The 19,719-nt window shown below is 38.1% G+C and overlaps 2 protein-coding genes and 1 long non-coding RNA gene across 5 annotated transcripts; 1 reads left to right on the plus strand and 2 right to left on the minus strand.

Moving 5' to 3' along the window:
- Positions 1-2,508: 2,508 nt before the first annotated feature.
- Positions 2,509-6,134, minus strand: LOC137721797 (phosphatidylinositol/phosphatidylcholine transfer protein SFH11). The gene is made up of 11 exons (XM_068460809.1): positions 5,584-6,134; positions 5,377-5,476; positions 4,489-4,755; positions 4,208-4,285; positions 3,903-4,004; positions 3,756-3,805; positions 3,520-3,628; positions 3,296-3,376; positions 3,126-3,167; positions 2,993-3,034; positions 2,509-2,888 (listed from the first exon to the last, which is right to left on the minus strand). Exons 1-11 carry the CDS (start codon positions 5,961-5,963, stop codon positions 2,838-2,840), a joined length of 1,302 nt encoding a protein of 433 aa, XP_068316910.1. The 5' UTR covers positions 5,964-6,134; the 3' UTR covers positions 2,509-2,837.
- A 1,041-nt stretch (positions 6,135-7,175) lies between these two features.
- On the plus strand, positions 7,176-9,555 carry LOC137721722 (uncharacterized). The gene is made up of 3 exons (XR_011066707.1): positions 7,176-7,485; positions 8,944-9,001; positions 9,305-9,555. It is a non-coding gene; the product is annotated as an uncharacterized lncRNA (long non-coding RNA).
- Positions 9,556-11,485: 1,930 nt separating this feature from the next.
- LOC137722526 (protein transport protein SEC16B homolog) lies at positions 11,486-18,898 on the minus strand. 3 transcript variants are annotated; one of them, XR_011066768.1, is made up of 14 exons: positions 16,672-18,898; positions 16,100-16,420; positions 15,874-16,002; positions 15,664-15,786; positions 15,343-15,513; positions 14,733-14,858; positions 14,511-14,645; positions 14,150-14,277; positions 13,966-14,074; positions 13,566-13,883; positions 13,294-13,434; positions 12,836-13,134; positions 11,828-12,474; positions 11,486-11,712 (listed from the first exon to the last, which is right to left on the minus strand). XR_011066768.1 is itself a non-coding variant. In XM_068461551.1 (14 exons), exons 2-14 carry the CDS (start codon positions 18,412-18,414, stop codon positions 11,946-11,948), a joined length of 4,272 nt encoding a protein of 1,423 aa, XP_068317652.1. In that variant the 5' UTR covers positions 18,415-18,622; positions 18,755-18,897; the 3' UTR covers positions 11,486-11,945. The 3 variants fall into 3 exon arrangements, 2 of the variants coding, with proteins under 2 accessions (XP_068317652.1, XP_068317651.1); XM_068461551.1 differs by having other exon boundaries at positions 11,486-12,474; positions 16,672-18,622; positions 18,755-18,897; XM_068461550.1 differs by having other exon boundaries at positions 11,486-12,474.
- Positions 18,899-19,719: the final 821 nt, after the last annotated feature.

The raw sequence follows: 19,719 nt of genomic DNA on the forward strand, positions 1-19,719 counted from the left end.
TGCTTCAAGATCGCATACGCCCAAAATCGTGAAAAACAAACATTCAGAGATCAAGTAACGGGACAAAACATTTTGACAGTTATCAACGAAAAATCACAATTTAACGGTTATTTTAACTTCGATTTTGATGATTTTTTACAACTACACTCCTTGACCCTATACGAACACAGTGAATGAACTCGATCTTCAATTTAAAAGATTAACACTCTTATGTTATACTCAATGAAAGTATGAATAAACTCTTAAGTGTTAATGAATCTATTGTTTTGATGGGATACGCATCTACGAAACTAGTTTCAACGATCCAACCGTCAAACATGTTTGTATATACTTCGAGATCGTATACGACAAAAATTGCAAAAAACAAACATTCAAAGATTCAGTAACGGGACAAAACTTTTCGACAGTTATCAATAAAAAATCACTATTTAACGGTTATTTTAACTTCGATTTTGATGATTTTTTACAGCTACACTCCTTGACCCTATATGAATACAATTAACAAACTCGATCTTCAATTTAAAATACTTACACTAGTGGATACCATAAAATCTTATATTATACTTAATGAAAGTATGAATAAACTCTTAAATGTTAGTGAATCTATCGTTTTGTGGGATACGCATTCTACAAAACTAATTTCAACAATCCAACCGTCAAACTTGTTTGTATAGGCTTCGAGATTGCATACGCCAAAAATTGCAAAAAACAAATATTCAGAGATCAAGTAATGGGACAAAGCTTTTCAACGGTTATCAACAAAAAATCACGATTTAACAGTTATTTTAGCTCCGATTTTGATGATTGTTTACAGCTACACTCCTAGACCCTATATGAATACAATGAATGAACCCGATCTTCAATTTAAAATATTTACACTAGTGGATACCACAAAATCTTATGTTATACTTGATGAAAATATGAATAAACTCTTAAGTGTTAGTGAATCTATTGTTTTGATGGGATATGCATTTTACAAAACTAGTTTCAATGATCGAACTATTAAACATGTTTGTATATACTTTGAGATCGCATACGCCAAAAATTGCGAAAAACAAACATTCAGATATCAAGTAACGGGACAAAACTTTTTGATGGTTATAAACAAAAAATCACGATTTAGCGGTTATTTTAACTCTCATTTTGATGTTTTACAGCTACACTCCTTGACCCTATATGAATACAATGAATGAATTCGATTTTCAATTTAAAATATTTACACTAGTGGATACCACAAAATCTTATGTTATACTTAATGAAAGTATAAATAAACTCTAAGTATTAGTGAATCTATCATTTGATAAGATACGCATTCTACAAAACTAATTTCAACGATCCAACTGTCAAACTTGTTAGATCGCATACACCAAAAATCGTAAAAAAAAAAATATTCAGAGATCAAGTAACGGGACAAAACTTTTCAATGGTTATCAACGAAAAATCATGATTTAACGGTTATTTTAACTCTGATTTGGATGATTTTTTACAGCTACACTCCTTGACCCTATATGAATACAATGAATGAACTCGATCTTCAATTTAAAATATTTACACTAGTGGATACCACAAAATCTTATGTTATACTTAATGAAAGTATGAATAAACTCTTAATTGTTAGTGAATCTATTGTTTTGATGGGATATGCATTCTACGAAACTAGTTTCAATGATCCAACCTTCAAACATGTTTGTATATACTTCAAGATCGCATACGCCAAAAAATGCGGAAAGCAAACATACAGAGACAAAGTAACGGGACAAAACTTTTTTACGGTTATAAACGAAAAATCACGATTTAACGGTTATTTTAACTCCTATTTTGATATTTTTTTTACAGCTACACTCCTTGATCCTATATGAATACAATGAACTAATTTGATCATGAATTTAAAATATTTACACAAGTGGATACCACAAAATCTTATGTCATAATGATCGATGAAAATTGAGGATTTTGTTAAAGGAATAACATGCAAGCTTTTAGTTCCATTGGCAAGGATGATAACTTTTGAGAAAGGCTTCACAACCTTGAAAACAAAAGCTCTTTCATTTTGTATATCTTTGCACATTTAATATTTTGTAATAGACTAGTAGTGTATGGATGTTTGTTTATTAGGCTCTTATTTTTTAGTGTAGTTGTAGTACTTAAACGACAAATGTGTTTTAAGGTTTTAAAGGAATATTTATGTGGCAATGTGTGGTATGTGCAAATTTAAGGAAAAAAAAATATTTTTCTTAACGGGTCGTAACGGGTCGGGTCACTTTACCCTACTTGTTAAGGACCCGTTAAAATAATAGATGTGATACGACACGACCCGTTAAGATAACAGGTGTTACACGACAGACGCTAGGCCTACTCAAAATGGTGGGGGAGATTTTCAGAAAATACGCTAAAACTAATACCTTTTGATCGATTAAGACCCCTCCATAAGTCCTTAAACTTAAACTTTTAGCAAACAAAAAAATGTCTTTTAAAAGTATAATTTATTAATTTTTGGAAAGTAAAAAAAATGAGCGTTATTAGTCACTACTAGAAATTTATTTTATAGCCTCTGATTTGGAGGCCACGGCAAAGGAAACTAGTGACATTTTGCTTCAATAGGCAGTGTTTTGCTTCAATATATAGGCTGATACTCTAGTAACGGTGGCTACTGATGAGATGAAGGCACGAACATGCAGTGGCGTCTATGGTGAAAGCACCAATACTCCCCTTTCCAACTTCTCCGTGTTCGTAGCAGAAGCGCGAGAGGTTAAATATAGCTTGTAGGAGCACAGATGGATCGATCCCCTAAACGATACACATTTATTTGCTAATTAGAGCTTGCTTAATAGTAGTTCCTAGGAAGTTGATCTCAACTCTTGTACATCCTTCCCGAGTTCTTTCAAGACCTGTCAAGATAAAGAGTGAAAGGCTCACTAATTAAACATGTTTGTTTTAGGTTAGTAACTTAGTAGTACCAAGAAGAATAAAAATTAAATGTTTTAGGACTCACTATCTTGGTTTCTTTAAGTGCAGCTTCTAATGCTTCGATCTTCTGCAAAAATACAACAAGAATCAGCATAATTTTTGCATAATGTGTTGAACTGTACCCCGAAATAAGAGCGCAATCGTTAGTCCCAACTTGCCTTCTTCACGTCGCTAAGCGCTGCTTCCAAATCCTGGATTCTCTGCGATGCAGTGCCACACAAAATGAAGTATATCAAACAACCTATCACTTCTTTCAAGTTTTATGGTTCTTAATAAATTGAGATCTATGCAAGTAAGATTCTGGTTAAAGGAGCTGCTTAATAATTACCGTGTCGCGCACCAACGCCTCTTCTGATCCCTGATCACCGTTTTCTTCACAGTTGTTTAGCTCGTTGCCAACTGAAATCGCCTGAAAGATATAGATGAACATTTTTTCTCGACTATATTACTGCGTCAGCATTGTACCTTCTAAGTATAAGCTCAAAAAGTTGCATTAAAGTACACATGGGAAGGAAAGCTTTTAGAATTAACAGAAAACAGAAAACTGATGACCTGAAGCAGTTCTGTAATTTCAGGATTGTTCCAGGGTCCTCTATCACTGAAAAGGCATCCCCCGTAATCGGAACAGGTGCAGTTTCCACCCAGAAAAGTTGGCAAATTACTGCAGAGAATTGAATTTTAACCAAACAATTACAAGGAGAGTTTAAGTAACATTTTATGTGCACCAATATATGAAAAGTTATTCTATTTTTTCTTTCTTTGAATTTGCACTAGATTATTATGTTTACCTTCGATCAACAACATCAAACAGCTCACTGTGATAATTGTATCCCAACACCTGCAATAGTGATCTCGTAGATTTCGAAAACAATTAGTCCGTCATCTGAAATTAATGAAGGTGCTACAATTTATACCCTCGATAACAGAATCCTTACTTGAATCTTTGCTAATGTTCTTGTATCAAGGAAAGCCTTCACTACTTTCCACAGCATTTTAAACCCGGATCCAGCGTTGACGATAAAGAGGCAATTTAGAGTCTGAAAATATCAGCTGCCTCAAAGTCAGTAAGATGTACATGAACATATACACACATATGTTGAGAAAAATATGATGTCCTAGCTCCAAACTTTCCATCATCAATTTTCAAATGAAAATATACCGCCTTTTAACATCCCATCGTCTATGACGCTTATCTTTTCGTTTGGCATTAGTACCGCGGGAACAATGACAACCCACGTACCTCTGGGTAGTAATTGCTATCAATCTTCAGAATTTCCATAAAAATATATCTGGCAGGCTTTGAGAAATTAGCCAATCCCTAATCAAACACATAAAGTTCAAATATATTAGAACCCTAAACCCTAAGCAGCTTGAAGCCCTAACCAGCAAAATCAATCTTTTTGGAATACAGAAAAAAATTTCAAACAAGGATGACGGAGACGAGACTTGAAAACTCCCCTCCGGTTGAGACATGCTTTCAAAAGGTTTTCTCTAGATGGAATATAAGAAAGAAATACTCACCACTCCATGCACATCCAAAATACTTGTTGTAGATGCTACATGCCTCTTAGCTGCAATCGAACACGCAGGGTATCTCAAATTTAATGTTTTCTCTTGTTCGGAAACATGATACTTGGTGAATCTTTCGGGGGTAGTTACTTGCAGAAGTTTGTTAAGGTCCACCATCCCGATCCTTTCGATGTATACTGGTCTACCATATCGGTCTACACCATGATATCCATGGGGATAGCATTTCTTTACTGTTTCATACTCCTCAAACTTAAACTCCTGCAATGCGGAATCCCACAATTAATTGTTGTTTCGATTAAGCCACATAGCGCTAACTAACTCGAACACTTGATTGGGACATAGAAAAATATAAGAATTGACAGTAAGGGAAAACTCATATCAAGAATCATCTTAATGACCTTAGAATAACATCTTAAATAAGATTAAGTAGAATATCATTTTTAAAAAAAGAGAGTTGGCCTTTTGAGTACCTTGTGTTCCAAGCTTCTAGGTGATCAGTATTCTTATTAACCCAACTATCACATTCTTAATTATCATGATCTAAAAGAGCATGATAGCGCATATATTTTTCGAAGAAATGGGGTTCCGAAAATCAAATAGGAAACCACCTTCCACATTTGGAACAAGGACATAAGAAAGCAACTGCATTTATGTACTCTAAAGGAGCTAGGAATTTAAAAGAAAAATCTGCACTGGTGGGCTATAAACAACCTAAACGAAAGCTTCTCAAATCCGTTTTCCGGCATCGACCTTCCTAAATACCGAACTGATTCTATTACTTATTGGATTTGATGAGATTTCATGCTGTAAAATCAATGTGATAGAGTAATATTCACACTTCATCTAGCAAAAAATAAAGTTTAGTTTGGAATATTTCACCTTTGGAATTTCATCAACCTGATAATCCTCACGCCACTTAAGATAAATCAAGAACGCATCTTTTGCTTTCACAAAATCGAAGTCCCTCATTCTAAGAAACCTATATATCATCATCAAATAGAAATATTAGAAACAATTTATCTTAAATTGATAGTTGCAAATCATTTCTTATATTTGAGAACATTGTCCCATCAAATTACTAATTACCTTAAAAGGGTATGATAATCATTGTGCTGTGGAGGAAGTTGACCCTCAATAAAAAGCAATTCTCTGAAAGACTCAACATATTTTTCATCTTTCGGATCATGAACTCCTCCGAGAACCGTTTTGAAGCTCCTACTACTACTCCCTCCGAGCCTCTTGAATGAGTCCCGAAACTTGAGCGGATATGACAGCATTGTCTTGAAGCCTAAGTTTGACATTATAGATGAATCAGGCTTGTTTTTCTCTTGGGGAGGGAGATGCCAATGGCTTTCAATAGGCGGAAGAAAAATTTTCGTCTTCCCTCGTCTCGACGCAATATCTCCGTCTCCATCTCCAACACCTTTAGATATGTATATATCCCTGTCTTGTTTTAGTTTATGCATAGGTAAAGACCAAGACCAAGACCAAAAATATGCCCTTATGCAATCCAACTTCAAAGGTTAGGACATTAAACAAAGTATATTGTATAATGTTTGAAGGGGAAGAAGCTTGATCTTATTCTTGCACCGATCACACTAAGAAACTGCTTTCAGAATTCCGGTGAAGCGGTTGTCAAATTCGAAATCATTCCGCATAAAAATCTATGAAAATGCGAAGGGAGAGATCAGCAAGCAAAAGAAGGTGCAGAGCTAACATAAGTAAATAAAAAAATAAAAATATATGGAAGGAAAGAAACGAAAAAGTTAAAACTATGTTGGATTGGGTTGGGTTTGGGTATCCAATTCCATGCTTTGCTTTGCACCTTCGAATGATTAAGCCTCAAGTAAAGCTCTGTACGTAATTCTGTTTTCTCGTGCTGATGAAACGGCCTGTTTGTTGCATTTGAGTTAATTAGTTCCGCTAAAAGTGAGATCATATTCTACTAAATAAGCTACATGTTAACATAATGCAATAAGAGCTTAACCTCAAACAAATTAAAGTTGGGGCACTAATATCAAAAAATTTAGAGCAGTATGCTCATCTGCAGACTCTTCTGTTCGAATTCTCATTTCAGTAGTTGAGATTATAATCACCTTAAATCAATTGAAACACATGTTTATTTCAGATTAGCTATACTACATAGAGCTTTTTTCTTTCTTTCATTTTTTTTACTTTAGAATAATAAAAAACTTTTAAAAATATTTTCCTCTCACCTTAAATCAAGGGCCCAAAAGGCCCACTAATTCTATATGGCGTCTATAGGGAGAATGGCGTTTTTAAGTTGCCCATTGTAGACTTTACATGTAGATGAGAATTTAAAGGTTGCAAACTGACGAGCTCACACCTAGGACTGGGTCTTTGTGACCCATTGCAATTTATGCCTTTTTTTTGTTTTTGTTTTCACCGGGTATGTTTTTGTTGAAAAGAGTTCGGGCTAATAGTTTAATTTGCTAGAAAATATTATTTTACCGACAAACTTAAAGCTGATAAAGTAAAATTTTGTCGGCACAAGAGCCTTTGCCCGACAAAAATTTTAATTCGTCGGCTTGAAACATTTAGACCTATGCCGATGAAAAGTTTGTTGGCAAAGAACTTTCAAGCCCACAAATAAACTAATAGTCGGCAAAAACATGTCCGTTCGTCATCAAGAGAGGGGCGCGGATTAATTCCTGCCCGCTCATTTATTTTTTTTGTCTTTTCGATTCCCCGCTCAAATTTTCAGTTTAAAGAATTTCCCCTTTAAATCTAGATTCAACGTATTTTCTACAAACCCTGTTATATGCGGATAGCCCAGCCCCCTCTTCTCTCTTTCTCTCTCTTACGGCGCCACTGTTCGCTTTCCGTCAACATTGTTTTTTGGCTCGCCGTCGTCATCGCTTCATCTACTCTCTGTTGCCGTTGCCGTCGAAGTGCCCCTGCTACTCTAGCTTCGTAATCGCTAATACTGGGTGCTTCGTTGCACTTTATTACTCTAAAACGTTTTGGGTATGTTCTCAGACCCTACTCTAATCCTTCCCCTCAGCTCTCTGTTAGTCTCAAATTTATGGTTCCTTTCTTAGATTTGTTTTTCCAATGTAATTCTGAGGGGATTTTAGGTAATGATTTGATGGAGGATCCTTAGTTAGGGTTTGAGGATGCGTAATCCATGTTCTGGATTTTAATTGCTTTTAACTTCAATTTATGCGAGACTTCAATCAAGCTGCAGTAATGGTTTTATAGTTAAAATTGATTGTGAGTCTTTGCACCACAAAAATCAATCCCTCTGTGTAATCAATTGAAATTAGGCTCATGGTACTTGACATTGAAACTGAAGTAGCATGAAAAATGGTCTCAAAATGTTTTAGAGCAATGAAATGGGCTTGAAGGTTTGATGCCCTCAAAGATGGTGTGCTTAATTGCAACTATATGCTTGATAACAGAAGTCGCTCCATGTAACTTCTTATGCTTACAAGTGCCTTGTGAGGGTGGATTCTTATTTGAAGTATGTTCTAGTTTGTGTTCTTGTTTGTGCTAAATGTAATACAATCTTTTTAAATGTTAGTGTCGTGATTGGCTCATATTATGAGTTGGCAACAATTTCATCTCAACCATGTGGAGTGCTAGCTACTTTCGGCTAAAGAAAGGGACAAAGAAAAAGGGGGACATCATTATGATGTCTAGCCCTTGATTTGTGGCTTTTACAAAGGCAAAGAATTGGCCTTGTGTGATGAGCCGAAAGAGAGAGAAGGCGGGGCCTTTTGTTTATATTAAGGCATTTGGTTATGCCTTTGTGAAGTGTGAAAGAGAGCATCCAAGGGGGAGAGCATTTCGGCTCTCCCATGGAAAAGGTTGAACATGGGTTGAGAGAAAATCAAGAGAGCTAGAGTGAAAAGTATTCTAGTGAAAGAACTCTTGGTGTAGAGTGAGGCTCTTGGGAAAATTCTGTGAGTGGGTGTACAAGGGATATGGGATTGGGTTATGTCGATTTAACTCATGTATACTTGTACTGTTATTCTCATAGTGAAGAGCAATATCTCTTCGGGGACGTAGGCAGTTTTTGCCGAACCTCGCAAATTTCTCTGTGTCTTTATTTCTTGTATTTTATTTTGTTCAACTGTGTGTGATTTTGGTGAGGTTGTAATCTGAATCTCGGTTCCGCACTAACAAACGGGCCAAGGTACAACAGTTAGAGTTTGCATACGTGGGGTTATTGAACTTTGGGTTGGTTTCAGTGAAGGCCGTTTGGTCTAAAACTAGGAATGCTCATTTTCTAGTATATTGTGGCAAACCTCTACTTGCATTAGTACTTTGGATTTGTGTGTAGGCAATCATGTAGGTTCTGTAGATTCTCGGTTTATATGTTGCTTAGATTCTGGTTTAAGAAGCGCTCTGACCCTAGCTTGTCATACTGATTCTGTCATGTGATATAGGTATTAATCTTCTATGTTGGGTGGTTTGTTATAGGTTCTTTGCTCTCAATTATGCTGCAGATGCTGCCTGCACTGTTTTACGGGTTGATCGGGTAATAGATATTAACTAATTATTTGTCAATACTTTTCTTAGTTTTGCACCACCCAAATTTGGCATGCACTTAACTTTTAAATGTTAACATTCAATATAATGTCGATTTGGACTATCGTAAAGGAGGACTTTGTGAGTTAACATTCAATATAATGTCTCAAGTATATTGGGATTGAAGGAATATGAACTTAGAAAGGGATTAGGCTCTTTGTAATGGGAAAGTATTGGATATAACTACATGCTTTCTAGTTGACAAATTGGTTTAGTTTTCATTGTTTATTGTAATACTATGGTGTTATTGCAGCCCTTACATCATCCAAGGTTTGAGGTCGCAACGGTCTTCAGGAAGCCACTAAATTCTTCTCCTCTTGCCCCATGACACAAGCTCCTGCATATTTGGTGTTATTGGATTTTTGAAATCCATTTGATATAAATCTGGGAATGCTCATTTTCTTGCGTGGAAATAAAGCTGCGAATGCCCCTTTCCTCATGACACAAGCTCTTGCATAATGCTACAGGGCAGCCGACTTTAAGGAATCACAGTAGGATAATTTATTGTGTGACATGCTTTTGTAAAGCACTCTAGATGTACATTTGAAATTTATCAATCAATAAAGTATTATTTCTTAACAATTTTTTTGTATTGTATTTGGATTTGCATATATAACAGCTGAGCATTAAAGCGTTATTTTTTTAATATAAATTATATGTCTTTCCCAATGACACTAATTTTGTTGGGAGAGAAGACTATGCCGACAAAATTTCCATAACGACGAACATAATTTGTTGGCTAAAAAGTATTATTTGCCGGCATAAAAGCTCTGTACCGATGAAATATTTGTCGGGAAAGATGTAAATGCCGATAAAAAATAGTTTGTTGGGAAAAGTTGAACCTTAGCTGACTAAACACAAAAATTTGTCGGGAAAACTCTTACCCGACGTGCTTTGCACGATGAAATGGCCGACAAAATTTTTTGTCGGGGAAGACTCTTTGTTGACAAATTTTGACTTTTGCCGACAAAGTAATTTTGTTTGTAAAGTCAAAATTTCTAGCAATGACATGAGAAAGGGAAAGAGAAGCAAAGAGAGGTACTCCGTAGCTAATGAAGGGTGTGAGAAGTCGATTTCAGGTGGATTAAAACTTAGTTTCGAGTGTGATCAGGTAATTCTATATCTTTAATTTTTATTATTTTTTTGTTCACTGGGTGTGTTTTTGTCGAAAAGAGAGCGAGAACTGAGGGTTGTATTCGCAGGGAAAGAGAGGTAGAGAGAGGGAGTTGGTGAAGGGTGTGAGTGCTAATTTTCAGGTGGATTGAAGCCCAATTTTGATTGTGACCTGGTAATCCTATACATTCAATTTGTTTTGGTTTACTGGGTGTGTTTTTATTGGATAGAGAGGGAAAGATGAGGGTTGTATTCGTCGGGAAAAAGAGGCAGAGAAAGGGAGCTAGTGAAGGGTGTGAGTGTTCAATTTCAGGTGGATTGAAGCTCAACTTGGATTGGAGTTTGACTAGGGTGGTTCGTTCACAAACTCTAAAGAAATCCAGTTTGTGAAGGTCAATTTTGTGTTGTGAGTCAATCTTCTGTTCCATTTTGGTTCTGAAAACCAACTTGGGGTACTAGTGTAAGATATTTATAATTCTTGGATTTGAATCCATAATGGTGGGTGGTTACCACTGGACTTGGTTAAAATCTTGAAATTCGATTTTATATATATAGGTGTAAAACTTGTGCTGAGTTATGGTAAGTTGTGTTGTAGTTGTGTAGATTTGTAGCAGGTAGTTACTGAACTATAATTCGATGGAGGATGAGTAGTACGTAGTATGTTACCTTTCAAAACTATTTTAGTCGACACTACTGTCTGACCATATTCTTGCAACATATTTTCCATGCTTGAAGGCAAGACACGTCCTCGAAAATTGCAAGGAAGACATGGAATTTTTCAACAATTGGATTGAGAAAGGAATCATTGATCGATTGAGTGTACGACCTCTTGCTGTAACTTGTCCTCACTTTATGTTATACATAAATACGCTTCTTATGTTCTGTTTTTCTCTGAATTGGTTATTCATGTGACGACTAAGCTAAATGGCTTGTTTTTCAAGATTCCAATACTTTTTGTTCCTGATTCCTTTTCATATATATATATATATATATATATATATATATATATATATATATATATATATCTCTCTCTCTCTTTTCTGCATCCAATCAGCAAGATGTTGCCGAGAAGGACTTCGTGCAGTTGACTTGTACTGAAGCAGTTGCGTTCAGAATTCATCCCTAAACTAATATTTCGTTGATTTATCCCTGAATTTAACGTAGCTTTAGTTTAGGACAAATTTTAAACTCGAGTGGAAGTTCACGGAAATTTTTTTTAATTGTACTGAAAAAACCAATACTATATTTAGCAGAATATCCGGCCTCGGCTTTAGATGTTAATTCAACGTGGTAGAGTAATAAACATAGGAATCCATAGCCAAAGAACAAAACTTGAAATTTTATTTTCTCTCAATTCAATACACTATTCTTTCCCTTCATAAGATCTGTAGACCCTTTTATCTACTTCAAGGAACGATTTCTGTATTTAAACAAATGAACAAATGATCTGTACACTATCGCCCATGCAGGCTTTTGTTAAAGGGAACCGGAAAAAAGAAAACAAGACGAGCTCCTCCTAAGCCATAAATGGCAGTGACTCCCGGGCATCTAAACATAAGATTGGCTCGTGAGTAAAGAACCTGCGCCAATTACATCTGAACATACATGGTAAGATGGGGAGTGGGAACTTTGAGAAAGAAAAATAATTGTTCGATAAACTTACTGCCGGCACTACCACGAGTTTGGCTTTCTGAGAGATGCAGGACCAGAAGGAACCTTCCAAAGTATTTGTATTGATCGCTAGGAGCAAAACTTGATATTTACATCTTCTTTACTTCGGCTCAAAGTTCCACTTCATGAAGGTCATCACCAAAACTGCCTCCATTCATTTGGGTGCGTGTCAGGGAAAGCTCACTCGGCCTAAACATTGCCGGGGACATGCCTAACGCCTCCCCTAGAGGTTTTATCTCACCCATTTCCATAGGAGGGCTTAATACATCATTGGAGCTTCCACCCCATGAGGCCGTCCTTCGTGAGTGGGGTGGAGCAGAGCCATTGGAAGTTGTGGCAACTCCCATACTTTGAATATTACCCATGCTTGGGTACCTTTGCATGGTATTCGATGACGACGATGAAGGCGGAGGAGTATGGAATGAATCATTCATACCGAATGTTGAAGGATTTTCATTAGTTGCACCACCTTCTTGTACACTTTCAGCAATAGCCTCCATTGCCCGTTCATTTGATGGTGCTACCGTGGGAATAAAAAACTTTGCGTTGGCAGCAACAAGAGGCTTAACGGATGGAACAGAAGGTGACTCGAACGAGTTTACTGGGCTTCCACCACCTTGGTTGAATGTGTCGACATATCTGCCAAAATTCCATGAAAAATATAGTCAACTCAGATTCATTCCCTCGTTGTCCCTAGCACTGAAGTCTGGTGGTAGTCCTCTCCACTTGTAAGTGGAAGGTCTTAGATTCAACTCCCCCAGATAGCGAGTTTCATACCAAATTATGGCCGTCACATTCATTCCCTCATTGATTACTGGCAAATTTTGGTCAAAGGGCATTTGATTCTCAAGGACAATTACTTCTAATTATTAACTAAATTTAAGCATTTGTGAATACTGTAAAAACTTTTCAGAACCTAATGGAATAGAATGATTTAAAACTGACACGAAAGAGAGGGTGGGTGGGGTCGGGAGAGAGAGCAATTGAGAATATATTGTACCTGGATCGAATACCCAACCGTCCACGGGATGAGAATTGATTTGAGCTAGGTGGAATAGGTGGGGTCCCTGAAGTTGGTCCTGGAGGGGTTGAAGTTTGTAAATCTGGGCTGCCCTTAGTAGGAGACCCTTCTTTCTTCAAAACAGATCTCAAGTTGTAATCAGAGACACCATTCTGAAAGGGTGTACATGTCGGGGGAGGAGGCAACACGGTATCTTCAGCTGGAGGTTCAACACCTTCCTCAACCCATCTTTTAAGTTTTTCGTCATAGTAGAACTTGTTTGTTTCACCCAACTTAGCCTTCAGTAGCAAGTAGAAAATTCATTAGATAAGGTTTACCGTAAGAAAGAATAGATGTAGTTCTTTCACAGAAAGGAAAAGGGAGTGAGGATTGAACGAAAGACCAATACATACATACATACATATATATATATATATATATATGAAAGTATAAACTACCTGTTTTCCTGGGCGGGGTCTTAATACTAAACCAACAGTCTTTTGCAAGAGCTGTGACCCGAAACCAAAACGAGAAAAGCGAGAACCCCCTGAGGATTTTCCTTGGGCATCAGGTGAGGCCGTTTGTTTTGATGAATCAACCTGGTCCCATAATGAGTTAAGATGGCGCAAAGAGGTGATTAATTGCACATATACGGTGTTGAAATGTGCTGATTAAGCAAGTCCATGCATGGTTGAATTTGAAATTTACACGTTTGGGAAATTTGACACACCTGTCTTGGAGTTCTGCCAAAATCTGGCTCTGAAACACTTCTATTATGCATTGGCTTTCGGTTGCCATCAGATGTCCAGTCACTTATGGGTTCCATTGAAGCAGAAGGAATTAATGACAACATGGCCATTGTTGATTGACTACTAGAAACTCTAGGGCCTGTGGGCTGTTGGTAATGGTCATTACCGTGAGCACTTCCTTGGGATGTGGACGGTGCAGGTGGTGGTAGGCCCCCAACAACACGATGTGCAGTACTATCAAACAAGTTGAGCAATTTACCTACAAACTTTGTAGAAACTAAATTTACAGAGTATCCCCCCTGCAAATGGAATGTGCATTCAGAAGGATTAGTCGTATTAGCTTGAAATGATGAACATACAAACAATAGGATAAAGAAGTACCTGCTGATGGGTTTTAATCCTCTCCTCAAGAGATAATACTAGTTGCTTCCACGTTTCCACTTCAGGTGCTCTACCAGTTTTCAAAGACTTTATTATTGTTTGACAGTACCTGAATTAAATACAATTTGTTAAGAGAACACGAGTGAAAGAAAATATCAAACAAAAGATTATTGCACGTGCTTACTTCAACGAGTCAGAAACTCTTCCAACTTCAGCAAGCATGTGTGCATATATGAGCTTATATGGCTGAAATGGTAGAAGAATGAACTGAGAGTTCCCAAGCACCCTTGAATATTCATAGAGTTCAGTCCTCTGTCAATACAACATAAGGAAAACTGAGTATAAGCTCCAGAAAGCATTACTTAAAAGTAACTGATAAAGCTACCATATAAAGTTAATAGGCTCCAGATTTGCACTGATGCACTAAAAACATGCATTCTGCAAGGCACGACTTAGGAGCCAAATAGTTACTAGCACTAGAAGTTTCTGAAAAGTAAAAATAAAATCAAGAGACTTCATTAAGAATAACAGCATTTAGAAACCACCTGAATGGCCTCTGGATTAGCATAAGTTCGAGGTGACTTCCAGTGATCTGCTCCAATTAGACATAGCCTTGCACTATCCGAGTATGACTCAAAATTTGCTTCTGCCACTAAATAGCAGATGTGTGCTGCAGTAATCTGAAACACAACTGATGTCAGATTTAGGGAGAAAAAGAGCACACGTAAAGGAAAGTAGTTAAATGTAACAATATAACAATATCATACCTCACTCCTATCCTTCCATAAGCAATCTCCAAGATGTATAATAACCAGTTCATCATCTTTTGTTCTGTTTGCAGTTATCACAGCCAAATTCTCCACCCAGCCATCAAGCATTTTATTTGCACCAAACTATTGTTGCACAAATTAAAAAAAAAAAAAGTTATTTTAATGCACAGGTACTGCTAAAAAGGGTACAAGAAGTGCAATTAGAGAAAATCGTATTCTAATTGTACCACCAACTTCGGCCCTACATGTAAAGTTATGTTCCAAACTTATCGGTGTCCCTAAATGAACTCCACTACATGTATAGCTATGAGAAGCAACATCAACTGATCCAAGAAACAATTCACTCTGATCTTCTAGCTTCTGTCTTTTATAGGAACCTCCTCTCTTGCTTTTGTAAGCTTCCTCTTTTTTTCTTGTTGCTATCAAGACTAACTAGAGCGCAATGGCATTCTAGGATTCATATAGCTGACCCCACTTAGTGGGAAAAGGCCTTGTTGTTGTTGTTGTTGCTATCAAGACTAACTACATAATTTACTTTTTCTCTTCCATTTCCTTTTCAAAGAGGAACCAAGCCTATCCCAATAGGCAGTTTTAAAATACATCTCACCTGTGCAGGCTGCTGAGATGTATTAGCAGCGCCTGGAAGATTGACCTCAGCTGTAGTGTCAGCAGAGAATACTTCAGCAGGTTGCCCAGCAATTAGCAGGCATAAAGTCCGCAAAGGTGATCCTGCAACCAGCTGGCGAAGTGCCATTTGCTTCACAGTATCAACATAGAACTGAAGTTGTCCCAAGCCGCCATCCCCACCGGAGGAATAGAGAGAAAAAAAATGGTGATTAGAGTGCACTTCAGTATAAACTGTCAATGTACCTCAAGAGAGTAAACATCTGATTTGAGTCTCTGGATATAACATCAATGGCCTACAAACCTGTTCTCCAAGCTGTGAAGCGATAACAAGCGCAGGTCCCCACAACTGACCTTCTTGTGCACATTGTAAAGCCTCTTTCTTTCTACCAGAAACCAGAAGATTTTGTACCTCAGAAGCAGTTGCCTGGGACACAACCACACCTATTAAAAATGAAAAATTTGATAATGTAGAGAGAAGGGGAGAGAGTTATCAGAGTAACTTATTCCATACTTGCAATTGTCCTTCTGAAGGTGTTTTCTGCACACAGTGGCTAACAGAGCCATAATCACTGAATTGCACATTATTGCTCTTTGCAGATGCACAAAGTTTAGCAACTGCTGATTCTGGAGTATCATTTTCCTATCAGAAGAAAAAGACCAAAAGTATACCAGACAAATATTAGTTATTTCTCTAATACTTCAAGGAGAATCACAGAAAAGACAGGATTGTGATTTACCCTTGATACAGTGTCGGTACCAAAAGGAGATCGAAGTTTTCCATAATGTTGACAAGCTATCCTAAGCAAAGAAAGAAGCAACCTCAATACTTTGCCTTTCCTATAGTCCATGTCTGGCGATTCACAGTTAGCAATCCTCTCATCAATCCATTTATTCAGCTCTTTGCTTCCAACACTCCCTCCAACCAAGGGACCTGGGAATGATTGTTGGCACAAAGCACGAAAATAATCACAAGTACTCCTTCCAAAACTCGAAGGATCAGTCTTTCCCGTTAAAACTTCCATTAAGTTCAGGACAGAAACTAAGCCTCCTACAGGATCCTTCATATAACAATAAAACATGCATAATTAGGCTTTTTCACTTAACAATGTAAACAAGTCTTAGAGAATGCAAGTGGTTTTGGGACCAATGAAGAAAAGAATTATTTCTAATTTCTATTTCTATTTCAGGAAATCAATGACAGATTAAAAAACTACCTAAAAAGATAAAGCTTTTATTTCCTTCTATCAGCCTTGTGTCAACCAAATGGAGCCTTAATTAACCTTAAAGAGAGAAGGTTCCAAGTCCTCACCTGGGTTCCATATAACGGATTCCTGAGGCTACTATTGTCCTTCATTAAAATGAGTTTTCCACCAAATCCAAAAGTTACTAGGGCATGCGGAGGGCGCCCAGCAGATGATCTTCCTACGCTGGGAGCATATGAAAACTGATTGCCACTCTGGAAAGGTGGTTGTGAATAATTTAGAGGTTGCTGTGAGTAGCTTAAAGGTTTCTGAGCGCCATAGTAATCATCTGAGAATTGTGTTTGTTCGCTCATCTTTGCATTTCCTTGATTAAACTGGTGGCTAAAGTTCCCAGCCGGGACGAAACTCTGGAACCCAACAGTCTCATTAGCTGAACCATGACCTTGAATTGCTTTGTTGTACAAAGGAACTGCTCCAAAAGAATTTAAAGACATGTGCTGATCCGTGTTAACTGTAGAACCAAACGAATTACTCTGTTTTTGTTTTCCACTAAAACCTGAAAACCCCTCACTTTTAGCTGCAGTTTGAGCTTGCCACATATTTGAGGCGTGCTGATTGTACTTACTGTAGGACCCAGCCCAGTTGCTGTCTTGACCTTGGTTCCCGACGACCGCTTGTGGCCCATAATTGTCATCTTGCCTGTACTCTTGACCATATATACTATTTCTACTCTGGGACTGAGCAGTCGATTGCACAGAGGAGCTATATGCTTCCAATGAGCGCCATTCTTGGGCAATTGTGTCATAATACCAACCTGGGTATTCGGGATTGAAAACCATATGTTCCGGGTACCCATTTGTCTCCTGTGAGACCTGATCCCAGTTTGACAAACTGCCAGTCGTGCTGGTTTCAGTCACAGTTCCGGCAGCAGACTGTGCTGTCTGCTGAAAATAAGAAACCTCGGTCTTATTACCATCAGAAATAGTGGTCCAATCATCAGTGCCAACGCTCCCTTGAGCATTTGCAGGCACATCGAAACTGTCCACCTGATACCATTGCCCCGTGTTAGCGTCATACTTCCACCCTGGATAGAGACTTTCCCAATACTCTGTACTGTTTAGATCCTGCTCACTTCCCCCATAAACTTGACCCTCTTGACATTGCTCGTTACTAACCAAATGGTTCAAACCCTCTTGATGGGCTGTTTGATCTTCATTATTGAGTACAGTTTTCGATTCAGTACTCAAACTTCCGTCTATTTTCGTGCGAAAATCCCCCGAACCATCCCCCAATTCACTGAAAAAATCTGAGTACGATCCAAACCCATGGATCCCATTATCCCCCGAATCGGCATAAAAAGAACTCCACCCTATCTCCTTAACCCCTGAAGCTCCCGACTCGTTGCTCTTGCTCACTGTCGAATCCAACCTCAACTGGGATGTCACTGCCTCCCCACCATTATTCGACTCGATCACTGCATTATTATCAACCGCATTATTCGACTCAATTACACTATCGAACACGAATGAATTAAATTCTTCTGCACCTTTTTCCTCTTTCGTTTGGGGTTTGGCAGCCGAATCCTCAGATACAGCTGCAGAATCACCAACACTGGGATTTACGAACAGCTTATTTTCGTCAGTAGTTTTGGTTTCGTGGCCCGAATCCTCAGATACAACTACAGAGCTACCAATACTCTGATTTGCGAACGCCTTACCGTCATCGGAATCATTTCCCTGGCCAAATTCGGGGCCTGATTCGGAGGGCCTCAGATCATCTTCAACCAATTTATCAAAGAAATCCTCGTCCGTCAGATCCTCCACCTGAAATGGAGGAGGATTTGAAGCCATCGACCAAATACCACACGCAAATTCACCCTTCAAATCTCTCCAAAATCCTCGAAATTGGAGCTCCGAATCAACGAAAAGCCCGAGATCCACAGCCAAAACGCGCGAAAACCAACCTCAAAAATCACAAATCCAAGGATGCAACCCCAACGCGCACACAACTCACCCCCGAAATGACAGAGATCTAGGGTTTCTGAGCTCCCTGCAAATTCTACAGTGCAAATCAAGCAAAAACAAGATCGCAAATTTTTTATTTTTTATTTTTTTTGCTTGAATTCAACGCATTGCGTTAGAACGACAGAAAACTGTAGATTGAAATAAATAAACTAAAAATATAACTTACAGAACGATGGAATTTCAGAAAGAAAATCCAACGGAGAGAAAAGAGGGAAATAAATGTTTGCGTTGGAGAGAGAGAAGAGAGAAAGAGAGAGTGACTGCAGAGGAAAGCCCTCCATTTCGCACCTCCTGCCCACCAAGTCCAAGAGCTTCGCTATTATAATTTTAGCATTTTTTAAATATTTTTTTTAAGTAATTTTTTTATAAAATTAATAGAACCTTGTAAACCAAAACCCCTTTTTTTTTTTTTTTTTTTTTGATAAACGGGAAATACAAAACCCGGGCTAACAAGTCAAACAAACACGGAGAGCCTACCATGAAAGCAAAAAACAAAGAAGGATAGCAGAGGGAGTTACAAGAAGACAACATAGCCATACTATGTTGTCACCCCCTCTATTGTCCCAAACTCATCATGGAGGACATGATAGACCATCACTTTGAAGCATAAAAACTAACGAAGAGGGGTCTATTGACCCAGGGATGATTCCACATCTTCGCACACTGTCGCGACCCCAACAAGTTTGCCGCCATGTTGGCTGATCTTGGGATCCAAGACCAGCGACAGTCATGAAAAGACCCCCCTAACCGTTTAGCATTAACTAAGGAAGGGTAAGCCTCCCACATGCCATTCTCAATCGAACCCAAAAGAGAGCTAATGGAGTCATAGGAGTCAAATTCAACAACAACCTTTGTAAGCCCCTTTACTAGACCAAACTCACAACTTTTCAGGATTGCCAGAGCTTCAGCAGCACCCACAAATGAAGCCTAAATAGCATGCCTAATCGTAGCGATGATTGAACCCTCAACATCCCGAATAACAATCCCCACATAACCAGATCTCGATAGAGTCGAGCAACTAGCATCTACATTAATTTTGAAGTATAGCGCAGAAAGCGCCAGCGGGACGACTGATGAGCTACGATCATAGGTACCCCTGGCTCCGAAAAACAAAAAATGTTCACACACTGT

Source organism: Pyrus communis, chromosome 17 (assembly GCF_963583255.1).
Source record: "Pyrus communis chromosome 17, drPyrComm1.1, whole genome shotgun sequence".
In the NCBI taxonomy this organism is placed as follows: domain Eukaryota; kingdom Viridiplantae; phylum Streptophyta; class Magnoliopsida; order Rosales; family Rosaceae; genus Pyrus; species Pyrus communis.

Coding starts and splice junctions, on each gene's coding strand:
- LOC137721797 (XM_068460809.1), bottom strand. CDS start 5,963: ATGCATAAACTAAAACAAGACAGGGATATATACATATCTAAAGGTGTT. Junction 4,286..4,488: donor TTTTGGATGTGCATGGAGTG/GTGAGTATTTCT, acceptor GTGTTTGATTAG/GGATTGGCTAATTTCTCAAA. Junction 2,889..2,992: donor CACTTAAAGAAACCAAGATA/GTGAGTCCTAAA, acceptor TTATCTTGACAG/GTCTTGAAAGAACTCGGGAA.
- LOC137722526 (XM_068461550.1), bottom strand. CDS start 18,414: ATGGCTTCAAATCCTCCTCCATTTCAGGTGGAGGATCTGACGGACGAG. Junction 14,278..14,510: donor CTAATCCAGAGGCCATTCAG/GTGGTTTCTAAA, acceptor TTGTATTGACAG/AGGACTGAACTCTATGAATA. Junction 13,884..13,965: donor GGATTAAAACCCATCAGCAG/GTACTTCTTTAT, acceptor TTCCATTTGCAG/GGGGGATACTCTGTAAATTT.